The 14,003-nt window shown below is 35.4% G+C and overlaps 1 protein-coding gene across 1 annotated transcript in view; it reads right to left on the bottom strand.

Moving 5' to 3' along the window:
• Positions 1–9,480: 9,480 nt before the first annotated feature.
• The window catches only part of NUAK1 (NUAK family kinase 1), a 53,812-nt gene continuing 49,289 nt past the window's right edge, over positions 9,481–14,003 (bottom strand). Inside the window, exons 5-7 of the mRNA XM_015818365.1 lie at positions 13,140–13,259; positions 12,680–12,812; positions 9,481–10,996 (exon numbers count right to left, since the gene is read on the bottom strand). Of these exons, the coding sequence (XP_015673851.1) occupies positions 9,855–10,996; positions 12,680–12,812; positions 13,140–13,259 (1,395 nt within the window). The 3' untranslated portion in view covers positions 9,481–9,854. The remainder of the gene's footprint in view (positions 10,997–12,679; positions 12,813–13,139; positions 13,260–14,003) is intronic.

Genomic DNA, 14,003 nt, shown 5'->3' with positions numbered 1-14,003 from the left:
GGATGTTGAATTTGCTTTGTCATCAGAAGAGAATTTATCCTTTGTCTGTGAAGAACAAGAGAAAGGCTTTGCATCCTTTTGTAGGAACTCCTGGTCAACAGCTTCAGTTCAGAATAAATTACCCTTTCCTTTTGCTGCTCTTAGTAAATCTGTTGCAGCTCTTTGCAGGAGAGCCTTTGTCAGAATAAAAGAAGCTTCAAAGATTTCAAGGCAAGAAAGAATGCAAAATGTTTTCTGGTTTGGCTGAGACTGATTAATTAAATTAATTAAACTTTTAATTTTAAAAAAAATTGAACAGTCTTTACTCTGTCTCTGGTGTAGTGCTTTCCATAAAATATTAGATGCTGCATTTGCTTTGCCACCAGAGGAGAATTTATTTTTTATTTATTTTATATTAACTTATTATAATTATATATAACAATTGTGTATTATTTAATTAATTAATTAATTAATTAATTAAAACACTTTAATGTGGAGTTGTAACATTGTCATCTGCCTCAAGTGACCTTGTGTGAGATGGATGGCCATATTGATTTGTAAATTATAGTAATAAATAAGCCTTAACAGTCTATTTAACTTTTATGCATTTTGCTGTTTATTTATCACATTTATATGTGTGAGGTGTCATGGTGTGACACAATTGTTTTCTGGCTGTGCCTTCCTACCACATTTTAGCTCCGCTTTCCTTGCTTCTTATTCCCTTCTGAATATTATTGATCAGGCCTAAAAACCCAAGAGTGGGCGGGATTCTAGACACAGCAAAGGCCCAACTGCCATTGATTTCCACAAAGCAGACAAGGAGCTGCACCCTTAAAATATCCAGGTAGCTCCAATTTAACATTCTTGCCAGCCTCCTAAAACTTGGAGGGCATCCTTGATAAGTTTCATCATGCATAATATTCCTCTGCTTTCTTGGTGTTTTGTTTGGGTCCAAAAGCTACAGTCACGAATATAAGAGTTTACCTCTAAAGTAAGTGTGATTACCTTTTATTACAATTATAGGTGTTCTTTGTTTAACGGCTATTTGAGTTACGATGGGGATGAAAAGCAAAGGAAAGCTGAAGCTAGATCATAAACACAGTTGCTGGGCTGCATGATGCATAGTTTGCCCTCCTACAGAACACAATTGGGACTGATAACTCAGTCGTTAAGTGAAGCAGTTGCTAAGTGAAACTGCAACTGTGTTTATGATCTTGCTTCAGCTTTCTTTCCCTTTACAGACCTGCAAAGATCATAAATGCAAGCATTGGTTGAAAAGTTATTTTTTCATCACCGTCGTAACTGCAAATAGTCACTGAATGAAGCAGTTGCTAAACGAGACCTACCTATAATAAAAACATATAGCTTAGAAGAAACATACTTTAAATGATTCTATGAACGGCAGGTGGCAACTGAACTGATTGTTGGGGACAATATGCTGACTCTGTAAACTGCTTAGAGAGGGTTGTAAAACACTGTGAAGCAGTATATAAGTCTAAGTGCTATTGCTAAGTGCTATCAACTAAACTGATGGCTGAATCTAACAATTTTGGGACAAGGTGGTATTCATGACTACATTTAAAGGGATCAAGGTAATCTAAGGCATAGAAGACAGGGCTATAGGATGCATAGTTTGTCTTCCTACAGAGCAAAATTATGGTGCTGAGGAAAAATGGTAGGATTGCCTCTGCTACTTTATCCAGACCCTGTCTATGGCAAATACATATACTCCTAAAGTCCAGAGACAGCAGGATTTAGATAAGCACTTTTAGATCAAAATCAATTATTCCTCTGCAGACCTAAGTTCCAATATATGTTCTTTTCCAGAAAATACAGCACTGTGTACTCCCAACCCAAGTGCGGAAACTGCTGTCTGGACAAGTCCCTATTTTTACTTCCTTTACAAAGGACATTGAGTTATTTACAAAATGGAAACGTCTACAGAATTCCCCTCTTAAATATAACATTAAACGGAAGTAAACTTTATACGGGAAAGCATGACTTCTACCTTATTATGTTGGTTGTACACTTCCAGTATTTCCTCTCTACTGGATTGAAGTTGACACATGTTATTTTTTTAATGCCATTTTTTCAGACATAGGTTTACTGTAAATCAGCATTGCTAAGAGGAAACTAGCAGAGAAGCCCTCATTTCCTTTAATACATTCCTAAGTCTTTTATTTGGAGAACAAAATTGGTCTGGTATGTGATTCAGTGCATCACCCTCCAATTGCCATCTTCAAGATAAAACAATATAACCTGACATTGCTGTAATATTATGCACAATCACTGGATCAAATTAAGTTGGCATCTTTTCTGGGGGGGGGAACCAAAAGGTAAAAAAAACCCTATTTTTTGTGTTTGATACTTCAGAGCATGAAACAAAAAAGCACAACAGACACTTGAACCTGGGTTCAAAATCCCTGCCAAGCCATAAAATTCACTGGGGGCTTCTGGGTCATTGTTCCTTCTTAGATAACTACTTTTATAAAATCTTTCTGTGGTGAATCTTAAGACTTGTAATCACATTCCTAAGGAAGGCCTGTCTTTTCCTAGTGTCTTTCTAAAACTTGGTAAAAATATTCCTTTCCAGCAGTTTTGATTTATATATACTGAACAGCCCATTCCAATCAATCAATCAATAAATAAATATTTGTAGCTTGGAGTTTGGGCACTTGGTGTTTTTTTTGCAGAAATTTTATTTTCAGGCTATGTAACGCTATTAGTGCGAGGGAGAATGAAATTTTTTTGCTTCTATAAAGAGAGCATTATTTAGAGGAGGCATGCAAAGTAACTGACTAAAGATCCATTCTTGAGAAATAGTTGCATCTCTGTTTATTATAAAATATAAAGTTCCCAAATGCTCTTAAAACATCATGTATTTACATACGTGAGTATGCAGTTTAAAGCATCAAACTATGATCTCCCCAAAAACATTCATGGATGTAACACCCCAGTATCAAATACAGGTAGTCCTTGGTTAACAATGGTGTAAGGCAGGCATGTCAAACTGCCGGCCCGCGGGCCGGATGCATCACACCAAAACCGTGCCCACCCCATTGCCGGCAATGGGGGAAAAGTCACGATATGTCGCACGACATCACGTGATGTCGCGAGTTTGACATGTCTGGTGTAAGGTGCAATGGCCCATGACTGCACCCATTTACCACAGCAGTTCCAGCACTCCCAGTGAATTCCATAGGGTTGTTGACCTGTGGCCACGTGATCAAATTTGTGTGTTTGACAAACAGCTCACAGTTATTATGACTTCGCAGGATCCTGCAGTCGTGTGATAGCCAATCTTCACTGCCAGTTTCTGACAAGAAAAGTAAATGGGTGGGCTGGCAGGAAGTCACAAATGACAATCAGGTAAACCGCAGGACATTGCAATGTTCTAACTGAGAGCTGGTTTCCTGAATTGTTATCATATGACTCTGGGATGCTGCAATGGCTGCAAATATGGGAACATGTCATGTCTCCCTTGTTCATCACTGTTGTAACTTTGAATGCTTGCTGAACAAGTGGACACTAAGCAAGGACTACCTCTATGTCTTTCCTTCTCAATGATAGGGCGGTTCATGTGTTTCTGGGAGGGTTGGGAGGTGGAGGTAGAGATAGGGAATAGGAGAAAAGCAAAGAAGGCCACTCAGCAGCAGCCAGATTTCACATTAGAACTGACGGGCCAGACAAAAATGATAGAACAGGAACAGTCTTTAAAATTCACCAACCAGTCCTGAGAGAAGATATGAACTGCAGAAGGGAGAAGCTGGTATGGCTAAATAATAGGTGAGATTTTTAGAATGCTAGTCAGGAAGAAATGGAAGTTTGGATTCTCAGACAAAGGATGCATACTTTAATCATATTTAGTTGTGATACTAACTTAACTATGCCTGTCTTTATTACAAAAAGCTCTGATACAAATACTCAAGGAATGCATAGAAGACCATGCTACCATCTGACCCCAGAAGGACTTTTCTTAGGAAATAAACATTCTGCTATCTTTGCAGGCCAGATCTGCAATAACTTCTTTAAAATGTGTTATTTTTTGCAATTTGTCCCTCTTCAGCAACCAAAGCAAATGGAGATGACCTTTAAACAATAGTTTGTTTCTGCTCTGCTGGGTCTGAACAAAAAGCTTTCTATTTCATATGCATGTCTATGCAGCTGGAGATATTTCTATGGTGAAAGGTTAAGGCTTTTCATGACCTTTGCAACAGATGACCTAATTGAAAAATCACTATGGCCCTTTCTATTTTTTTTATGTTGTTGTTGCAATTTTAGAAAGGATAGTTCAATTATCAGAAAGTTCTAATTCCTTAAGGTTTGTGGAAATTACTGAAATGTATCTAGCAGTTTTCATTTATTTGATTGACAAAAATTGAGTCAAATTATAGTCCAAGTTACCTTGAATGAACACTCAGTCTTGAAGCTTGTTACTTACAAAGATGTTAACTTACAGTTAAAGCAATTTAATAATGATAGTGAAAGAAACAAGGTCATTTCATTCTCTTCCTTGCAAAAATAAAATAAAAATGAAGCACTCAGTGTTCTTTCCTTCAAGCATTTTTCAGTGCACTGAAAGCAGAAATTATTCTTATCCATGAAGTAATTTAGCTTTTATGGATGCACTCATAAATTCACAGGAATTGTATTTCTGGAATATCAGTGGCCTCACAAATTGAATTGTTCAGACTTTTATGGAAACTATACTATATGTGACAACCCTCTCTAATACTCTGAAGAATTATGTAGTTAAACAAGTCAGCCACTCTATCAGGCAGCTGACTATTTCTATGGGTCAGCAATACGCAATTATGGATGACCTAGTCAGATGCTGCAAAGGAAGTTCAGAGGTTACAAGTAAAAAAGTAAAAAAAGAAATGTGGCATTCATGAGCAATGGCATTATCATGGATACTGGGTGGCTCATCCTGTAATAGGGGATGGAATATAAAAAGGAGGTTCTAAATGGGCCCCATATTCACCTGGCATGGCACATGGCCCATAGAGTCAACATTAACAAAAAATAACTGATCTTTCTGTGCCAAAACTAAAATCAAGAAGAATATGGCAAAAAAATCAAATAAGGATATATGCGAACAAAACAAATATTACTCTGCCAAAAAGAATGTAATAAATAAAATGTCAATTGGTAGGGATGGGGATTTTTTGGAGGGTATTTTCTCAGGAAGCAATGTTTCTAAAAATTAAATTTTGTTGTCCTTCAGTCACTGAACATCATGACAACTTGTAGCCAGCATTTATTTCTAATTAGAACTTGTATTATACAAACACTAACAGCTTTTTTCCTTTTAATATAATGTATAATGTCTGCTCTTTTACCACATATTAGCAAAGTCCACGTACTATATTCTTCTAAAAACTTAAGCTGCACTTTTAGTAGAAACCAGAAACCCCTTCAAACTTAGTTTATTGTATTGATTTACCCAAGTTTGGGAAGTTACAAAAAGGGGGAAACAAATGTATTCCTTGGTAAACATTGGTAGGGTTTTTAGGAAATGAAGCTGAACTTCTTAACAGGAAGAGTGAGAAGGGGCTTGGTGAAACTCAACAACTGGAAAATGGGGTGAGGCAAGATTGCCCATCAAGGGGAAGACCATCCACTCTCATGTTCTGCAAACCTCCGTGTTTATTAGGAAATCAATTTCAGTATGATTCCAGGTGCTCTATATCTGAAGCTGAAGCTGAAGAGATTGAGCTGCCAAACAATGGTGTGAGATGACAAAGATGCGAACATATTTTTAGAGCACTGCACAAACTGTTTGTCAAAATGACATCAACTCTCTAGTGCATTTTCTCGGACATTTCACAATGTTCCTTAAAATAACCATTAAACACTACTGCAAAGCTGTACAATACAGAGTATATATTGAAGATGGGAAATGGACGCCATTCACATTTTATCAATTTTTATTTAATAAAAAAGACAGGATCAGATTAAAAATACAAACACTTTGGGTGATTATCCAGCGTTTCCCTCTGCTTCAAAGTAATTAAACCAACCAATAAGCAAAATGAAAAACAAAACATCTTTTTAAGGTAATGTTTTGGCCAAAGCTGTAAAATAATGCAGAACCAATTAAATTATACCAAAATATATTATTATACCTTTGAAATGGCTTTCAGACCAATAAATTAAAAGAAAACAAATAAAAAGTCAACTTTAAAGACAAAAAAAATCTTTGCAAATTAAATAAGGGAAAAAAATTACACAGCACTAGTAATAATAATGTGCAGTCAAGAGTTCTGGTTCTTCTAGGAATGATAATATGCCAGTAAGTCCCTACAGAACATTTTCCAGTTTGGCAGCAATCAGTTAAACCAGTGTTTCTCAACCTTGATAACTTTTAAGATGTGTGGACTTCAACTTGCAGAATCCTGGGAGTAGAAGTCCACATATCTTAAAGTTGCTAAGATTGAGAAACACTGAGTTAATCAGTCATTCACATTTGTATACAAGATGACAGGCCTGGGCTACAACATAGATAGACCTAAGTTTGAGGGCAATTCTTAGTTCTTCCCAGGAGCTGTTGAGAGTTCCATTTTCTTCTCAATATTTATCAACTGCATATTAAACTGGGCTTGTTGAAGACAGGTAGCAAGTTAGCAGTGTTCTACTCTAAGATAACTGACACCAGTCCTTAGTTCTCAAAGGAAAAGGGTTTGCTTAGTCATGAATCAAAACATGGTCTTTATCTTAAAGCAAAATTTATCCAAATTACTGAGCTATGCTTTTTTTTTTTTAGTTGTGTGTTGAAACATATGTATCCTTCTAAGGTGGAAATCGCTTAATAAATGCCCTTACCAGTCAACCTAGTGAGGCTGATTAAATAAACAATAGTTCTGGGCTGCATATTTAGCACTTGGAATTAAAATTCAAAAAGACTTGGATGAGCTCATTATGAAGGTAAAAATAAAAAGTGAGATCATTCAAGTTAATGTTAAATATTAAGATGACAAAGTGTCAATGTAAAGATGTTTTTAGTTTTTTGAACTCTCTAAATAAAGATAAACTGTATACAATCTAAAGAGTAGGTTGATTAAGAAGGAAGTCAGTAACAAACATATAAAAAAAATCATGAAAGAGACCTCAATGTCAACAAAGTTCAGAATATTTAAAACAATTGTGATTGTAGTGGCAATGGATAGCTGTGAAAATGGATACTAAGAGACCATGAGAAGATAGATGACTTTGAACGATGGATTTGGGGTTTTTAAACATATCATGACTTGTTAGAAGAACCAGTGAATCAGTTCAAGCCCAAATAAAATCTGATTGCTCATTTGAGACAATGATTAGCGAGCAAAAATGTACATACTTAGGCATATGGTACAAGTAGATGATGGAATAGAAAAAAGAATTGCTTGGCAAGATTGAATGAAGCATGTAAGAACGGGAAGATAAAGGATATGGTAGGTGGATACAATCAATTACTATATTACTAGAATACCTTTGGAAGCATTTCTATTTAATATCTATGACAAGTCCAGATGGAAAGTACTATAGAGATACTATAGGCGTTTAGTGCCATTTTGGATTATTTGATCCAATATGTTTTGGAAGAATACAATGATTTTTCTGTTATTCAGGAAAAGGAAATTAATTAATTCACTAATCTTAATAGTAGCAACATGCTGCCTACAGATACCTGTCATGGTGCCCATCAGGTTCCCTGCTGCTTCTGTTTAATTTTTAAGACAGGATTTTAATTTTTAAAAGGAGAAGCTGATCTGCTACAAAGCAAACCGCTATAGGCTTCAAAGGCATTCTTAGAATATAAAAATGTTTGGATATGTGCACATCTGTCCAGAGATAATACAAAATTAAGCTGGAGTATACAGCATTCTGTGGACAGAAGCTAGAGAAGGCTTCAGAAGTCTTTTAGTTACAGTATGTAACTAACAGGATCATATGACATTCATTTTAGAAACATTAAAGTTCCCTCCTCACACCAGCTGCTTCACGAAAGCATCATAGTCCCCAAATTCCAAGTGCATCCACTTTTTCAAAAATATTTCCTACCTCTGATTTAATTGTGTGTTTAGACAGTTTTAACACAAAATAATTTCAACAAAAGTATGAGAACTATACAACCACACTGTCCGCTAATTCTAATATTTTAATATCTTTACTTTGAAATCCTTTGGAATTGACACTAGCTTCTGTAATTTTGGAGCTTCAAATTAAAGGGGGCCAATTATGTTCTTTGTAATGAAGCTGGCATAGCTTAAATGAAGGAAGTACTCTCAGCCTAGTTAGATCTGAGTTGGCCTATTTTTTCAGCAAAGCATTACAACACTTTAATTCTGTAAACTGTACTGTTACTGTACTGAAACTCTGAACTGCTTACTGGGATATGTGTGACCTAAAGTAAGTCAGAAGTCTCAATTGCCCAGGCCTATCAACCACATAGTGCCTATTTTAAAAAAGGCTTACATTCATTCATATAATCCAGTAAACCCAAGCGGTACCTTTATGGGAGTTGAAACCTTTAATTGCAATTTTAGAATTATGTCCATGAATCATGTCTTGTTTTCTCCAATTTGATTCAACTGATCTAATAATATAATCTATAATACACATATATTCTTAAATTGAATTTCTCATGAAGTGTACTACCCTATTATCTTGTTCTTACTCGTAAACAATACTCCTTCTAAATGTCTGTGGAGATTCTCAGTCATCCAGGTCATGGTTGTCCCAAAGATGCTTTTTCAAAAGGCAACTGGGCTTTCAGAACTGAAGAAACTTCTTGGATGAGAAGTGAAACATCTTCAAAGCAAAAACAAGAAAGCCCAATTGCCTTTTGAAAAAGCATCTTTGGGTGTATTCCTTCTAGTCATCCTCATCACTTTATTTCTTCTAGCCATTCACACCAGTGCCTATTAACAAGGCTCTGGAAATCTGTCCTAAAATTCCTGCGGTCTACAAGAACTAAACTCAAAGTCTTTAATAAAACTTAAATTCTGCAGCTCATTAAATCAATATTAGATCATTTTGCATAACATACTTATGGTCTCATAAATTGTCCTTTAGAAAAACTTTATGGTTCCTACAACTTACATAAATGCACAAGTGGTGAAAAGAACTTGTTAAAGGTTCTTGGCACCTCAAACAATTTATTTTTAATTGCAGACACACAGATTTCCAGAGTCCCCGCTAATGGGAAAATAATATGTTTTTTGTCTCTCAACTCAACATTTTTACTACATTACTATTTCTTGCTAACAGAAGTTCTACAAAAATGAAATATTTCCCACTTAAATTGCTAAATGCTTTTCAAAAGAAAATTATTATAACCAGCACTTCCAATAATTGGCTAGGCAAGTATGCCCACAATGTTTTTAGCAAGCAGCCCAGTCCTTTTTATGTATATTTTTTTAATTAGGATCTCCGTTGGTTGAAATTCAGGAAATTTCATTAACTTAAATGAACTTTCATTCATCAGTATGGATAATGATAAATCCATTTGCCAATATTTTATTATATTTAACTGTTGATTATTTTTTACTCTTAAAATTATAGCTTTTCCACTAGTTCGTTACCTTCCCTAACAAAAATTAAAAGTACCCTTTTCCAGTTTACATTTTATCTAGCTTCAACTTACACCACTGGAATATTTTATTTTTTTCTATCTGCCAGAGAGTTTTCTTCATATATTACCATAATTTCTTTGGACATTAGGTAGTATTTTAATTGCATAAATTCCAAGTTTGAATAATAAGTATGAGGTGGTATTTTGAAGGGCTTCTCCTTAGAACAATGTTGTCACTATCAGCTAATTGACAATTGGGCCAACTCCATCATAAAGGTACCCAAGATCCTTTCTCTCCAGTCCTACTTTTTCCCATCTGCTAATTAAGTTTGTTACAGATTTCCAGAGCCTTCTTGTAGACCTGAGTGACATCATCCATGTCTGTAAGAAGAGAAAAACTATCACTTGTCCGACTTCGGTAACGCTTCAGGTATTGTGGTCGTGAGCGGTTTTTTTGAAGTCCTTGCAAATCTTGGATCTGGAGGAAGTTCTCAGCTGACACACAGCTTCTTATTCTAAGTTTGCTCTCTTGCAAGTCCACCAAGTCAAAAGAGTCACTGGAAAGAATGCTGTCATCGCTAATCACACTAGAAGGGCGGCTGTAACTTCGAGATAATCCATCTACAGACAAACCTGCTTCCTCCATGCCTTTCGTGACTGGTCTATCAGAGTGGATCAAAGCTGAATGTGCAGTAGTGGTGGAATACTTGCTACTGTGTTTTAAAATACCCTTCCGTCTGTAGGAATGACTATAAGACTCTATTCTTAATGTTTCAATGATATTTGGGGATGTGTCACTGTTTCCTGCCTCCTCGTTATGATCCAGGAGTTCTGAAGATTCACTCCGTTCTGGAGATGAGTAATATCCAGATTCTCTTTGCTGAGTCTTCTTGAGGATTCCCTTTTTTGGCATTAAAGAAGACTGCTTAGTGCTGTATTTACCCATTATATCCCCCTCCAAAACGCTCTTAACTGGTACACCTGTTCTACATAATTCTTGTTCTTTTTTAAAAGCGGAGGGTAATACTGGATTGACTACTCCTTCTATGAATCCTGCACTGTGAGACCGATGTTCACTGTTGCTCCTCTTCTTCAAAATACCCTTTGGCCTCTTGGAATTTAATTTGCAGGAGTTGTCAACTCCTTCTTGGATAGACTGTGCAATGTCATTTTCCTTCTTTGATTTTTTTAGGGATCGCTGTCTCTCTAAATGGACTTCAGATCCTTTTGGTTTAGAAAGGCACTTCATTTTGGTCTCAGTCTCTGGCTGGAGGCCATTGGAACGATGATGCCAGTCTATGAATCTAGATAGCAGAGGGGACTCAGAGTCTTGCAAGGCATCACAATCACAAACAGTACTCTTATAGCCCCAGTTAACCCACCAATGGTTGGCAATGTCTTCAATAGTTGCTCTGCGCTCAGGATTCACCATCAGCATCCATCTGATCAGACCACGAGCATCTATTAACAAATAATATACATTAAAGACATTTGAGCCTATTTCAAAGGACTTAAACAGCTAAAGCTAAAGAAAAGAAATGTGAACATATCAGAGATTTTTTAAAATATGTAATATGCATTGCATTGTAGCTCAGTGAAAAACAAAATGATGCATTAATTTTTCAGCCTAGTTTTTGTTAATTGCTGTCATCAGCTTCCTTCTGTATATTTAATAAACTGTGACATACTTGTTGATGGTCAACCTAGGACTAAATTCTTAAGCCAATGATTTGTTCTCCAAGGTCTGTTATTTTTTTCTATTCACACACACAGAGACACACAAAATTCTAATGGCTGAAATGAATCTCCATCAGGTAACATTTTGTAACTTCCTTGCAAAGACTAAGAGGCTTTTGACAAGTATCTCCTAGCTAAAACAAATTTGAAAAGTCACTGTCACTTAGATTTGCTATGGTACATAAGAGAAAAAAGCAGCTATCTCTCAGTCAGTGTTTAGGACATTAGACATTATGATCAGCAGCAACATCTCAGCCTGTCAACAGAGACAAGTTTAATGCTAAAGTCTATGGCAATAATTACCTGGCAGCCAACATTTTAAGAGGAAAGCTGTAACACAGTTCAACCTATCTTCAAACTATCTATTATAGGAGTTCTGCATTTACAGAAATACAGGACTGAATAATGATTGGCCAGTAAGTATTAGATATAAAATTAGAAATTTAGTTTCAAGTCAAGGCAGCAGGATAACTCATGGTCATTGTTAGAATCTAGGTACCCCAAATCTGTGAGAAAGAAATTAAAATGAGTCACAGAACAGAACAGGCAAACGGCTTATTGGTGAACAATTTTCAATAGAACCTGCTTTATAGGGCTTCTATTTGTAATCTAAGAGGTGAAAACTGATTGAGAAGGAATCACAAAAAATGAAGTCCTTATGGTACCCACAAATTAAATATCAAAGAGAGTCTTCAAATTGTGACAAATATTCAACTGGATTGCAATTGAATATGTGTGTATTTATTTCTGTAGTAATCTTTTCAAAATGATTGAAAACAGTGTACAAATAAAAGAAGAAAACAAAAATAATTCCATATAAAATATAGTAAAACTAATAACAAAAATTCTACCCAACAAACAGGATGGGAACCAAATTCTCCAGATTCAGTGCCTGGGGAAAATATAGATTATGTATTGTCATGGTTTTGGTGCCTTAATTCCTTGAAGAACATTTCTACATCTCCTAGCTTGCAGCTGTGTCTATCTAATAGTACTTGTAACCCTCTAGAATCCACCCATTTCCTTGTACTATTCCCAAAAGCTTGTCTCTTCCTGTTGAGAAAGACTGTGGACATATACAGTGTCAGAATTCATATTCTCAAGTATGGACTTGAGAAATAATTTATGGCTTCTCCTTGCCCCTGTAGGGCAGCTGATAATACTTTCCAGCTATCATACATCAGAAATACTTGTTGCTTTAGACAGACCTTCCTCAAACCTCTCACAATATCCTTTTGAAAATCAAAAGCAGCCAGATAGCTGATGCAAATTGAGAATCCTTAGTTTGTATTGCAGTATTTCTGTTTTATACATCCAACTCCTCCATGCACCAAACATCAGAAAGGATGTAAAACAAGCCATTATAAAACCCTATTATGTCAATGCACTATGACACCTCTTTTATACCTGAGGGCTGTGTTGGCTCACGATATTCTCCACTACTGATCTGCCTGATCAGATTTTTGTGATCAAAGCCATCAAAGGGCATTGTTCCATAAACCAGAGTATAAAGTAAAACACCAAGAGCCCAGCTGTCAACCTAAAGCAGAAAGATAAGAAACATAAGGAGCAAAATAGGTGACTTCTGAAGACTCTGAAATTACTAAAGAAACAAAATATCCAGCTATCATTACTGAAGAATATATAAGTATTCTGTAGAAAATCCAACAATCAATAAACAATGAAAACAAGACTTTAAAGCATCTTATAAGCAAAGATTATTACTAATTTTAAATAATTACTAATTTAACCAAATTCCATACATACAGAATATTTACACAAATCAGCTATGTAAAATGAATTAATAAATAAATTTATATTTTTCATTCCATTTTTTAAACATTTCTTTCCTCTGAATTCAGTTTACCTCTGGTCCTCGGTAAGGTCTTCCATTAACAATTTCAGGAGATGCATATAGTGGACTTCCACAGAAAGTCTGGAGAAATTTATCTTTCTGATAAAGATTTGAAAGTCCAAAGTCTGCAATCTATAAAGACAAATTTAGAAGCAATTGGCTGTAACATTAATAAAAACTTTTTTCCATTCCGTTCCTTTTGTAGTTTCAGAATAGTAACATGAGGAGTTTATAACAGCTGTTATGTTTCTTTTAATTCTGGATTTCAGTTATATTCTATATTATATTTCAATTACATAAAGCATATATTAGTAAAACATCAAATCATTATGTGTCTTTCATGGACAACTCAAATGTACAGATATATTGTGAATAAAATAAACATTGGAACCATACAGCACATATTTTATGCTAAGACTATTTTTATGCAAAAAAATTGTTTGCATACACATTGTACTACTGATTGGATAAGAATACTGGCTAAAGGCTGCAAAATATTGCTAAACAGTATTCTGAAAAATTGGAAAATAAAAATTTAGAATGAAAATGAACTTCTAATATTTGGGGTCTTTCTTGGAATGAGGCAATTTGGAAGTCTAGTTGATCCAAATATGTGCTTAGAAATGAGAAAGAATGAGAAACTTCCCAAAGTTATAGCTAAATAAATTTTGGATGAATGACAAAATGAAAGCTGGGAGTTCACACAGAGAACCCCTTCTGTGGCAGAAGCCTATCATAAGGTTAACCAGAGGCCAAAATATATTGCAGTGTTTCTCAACTTTGATAACTTTAAGATGGATGGATTTCAACTCCCAGAATTAAAAGTTGCCAAAGTTGAGAAACGCTGATATACTGAAGCAGGATTCATGAGACAAA

Source organism: Protobothrops mucrosquamatus, unplaced genomic scaffold (assembly GCF_001527695.2).
Source record: "Protobothrops mucrosquamatus isolate PMUCROS unplaced genomic scaffold, P.Mucros_1.0 scaffold728, whole genome shotgun sequence".
Lineage (NCBI taxonomy): Eukaryota > Metazoa > Chordata > Lepidosauria > Squamata > Viperidae > Protobothrops > Protobothrops mucrosquamatus.
Note: the sequence above shows the minus strand (reverse complement) of the source record. Positions and strands in the feature narration are given on the sequence as shown.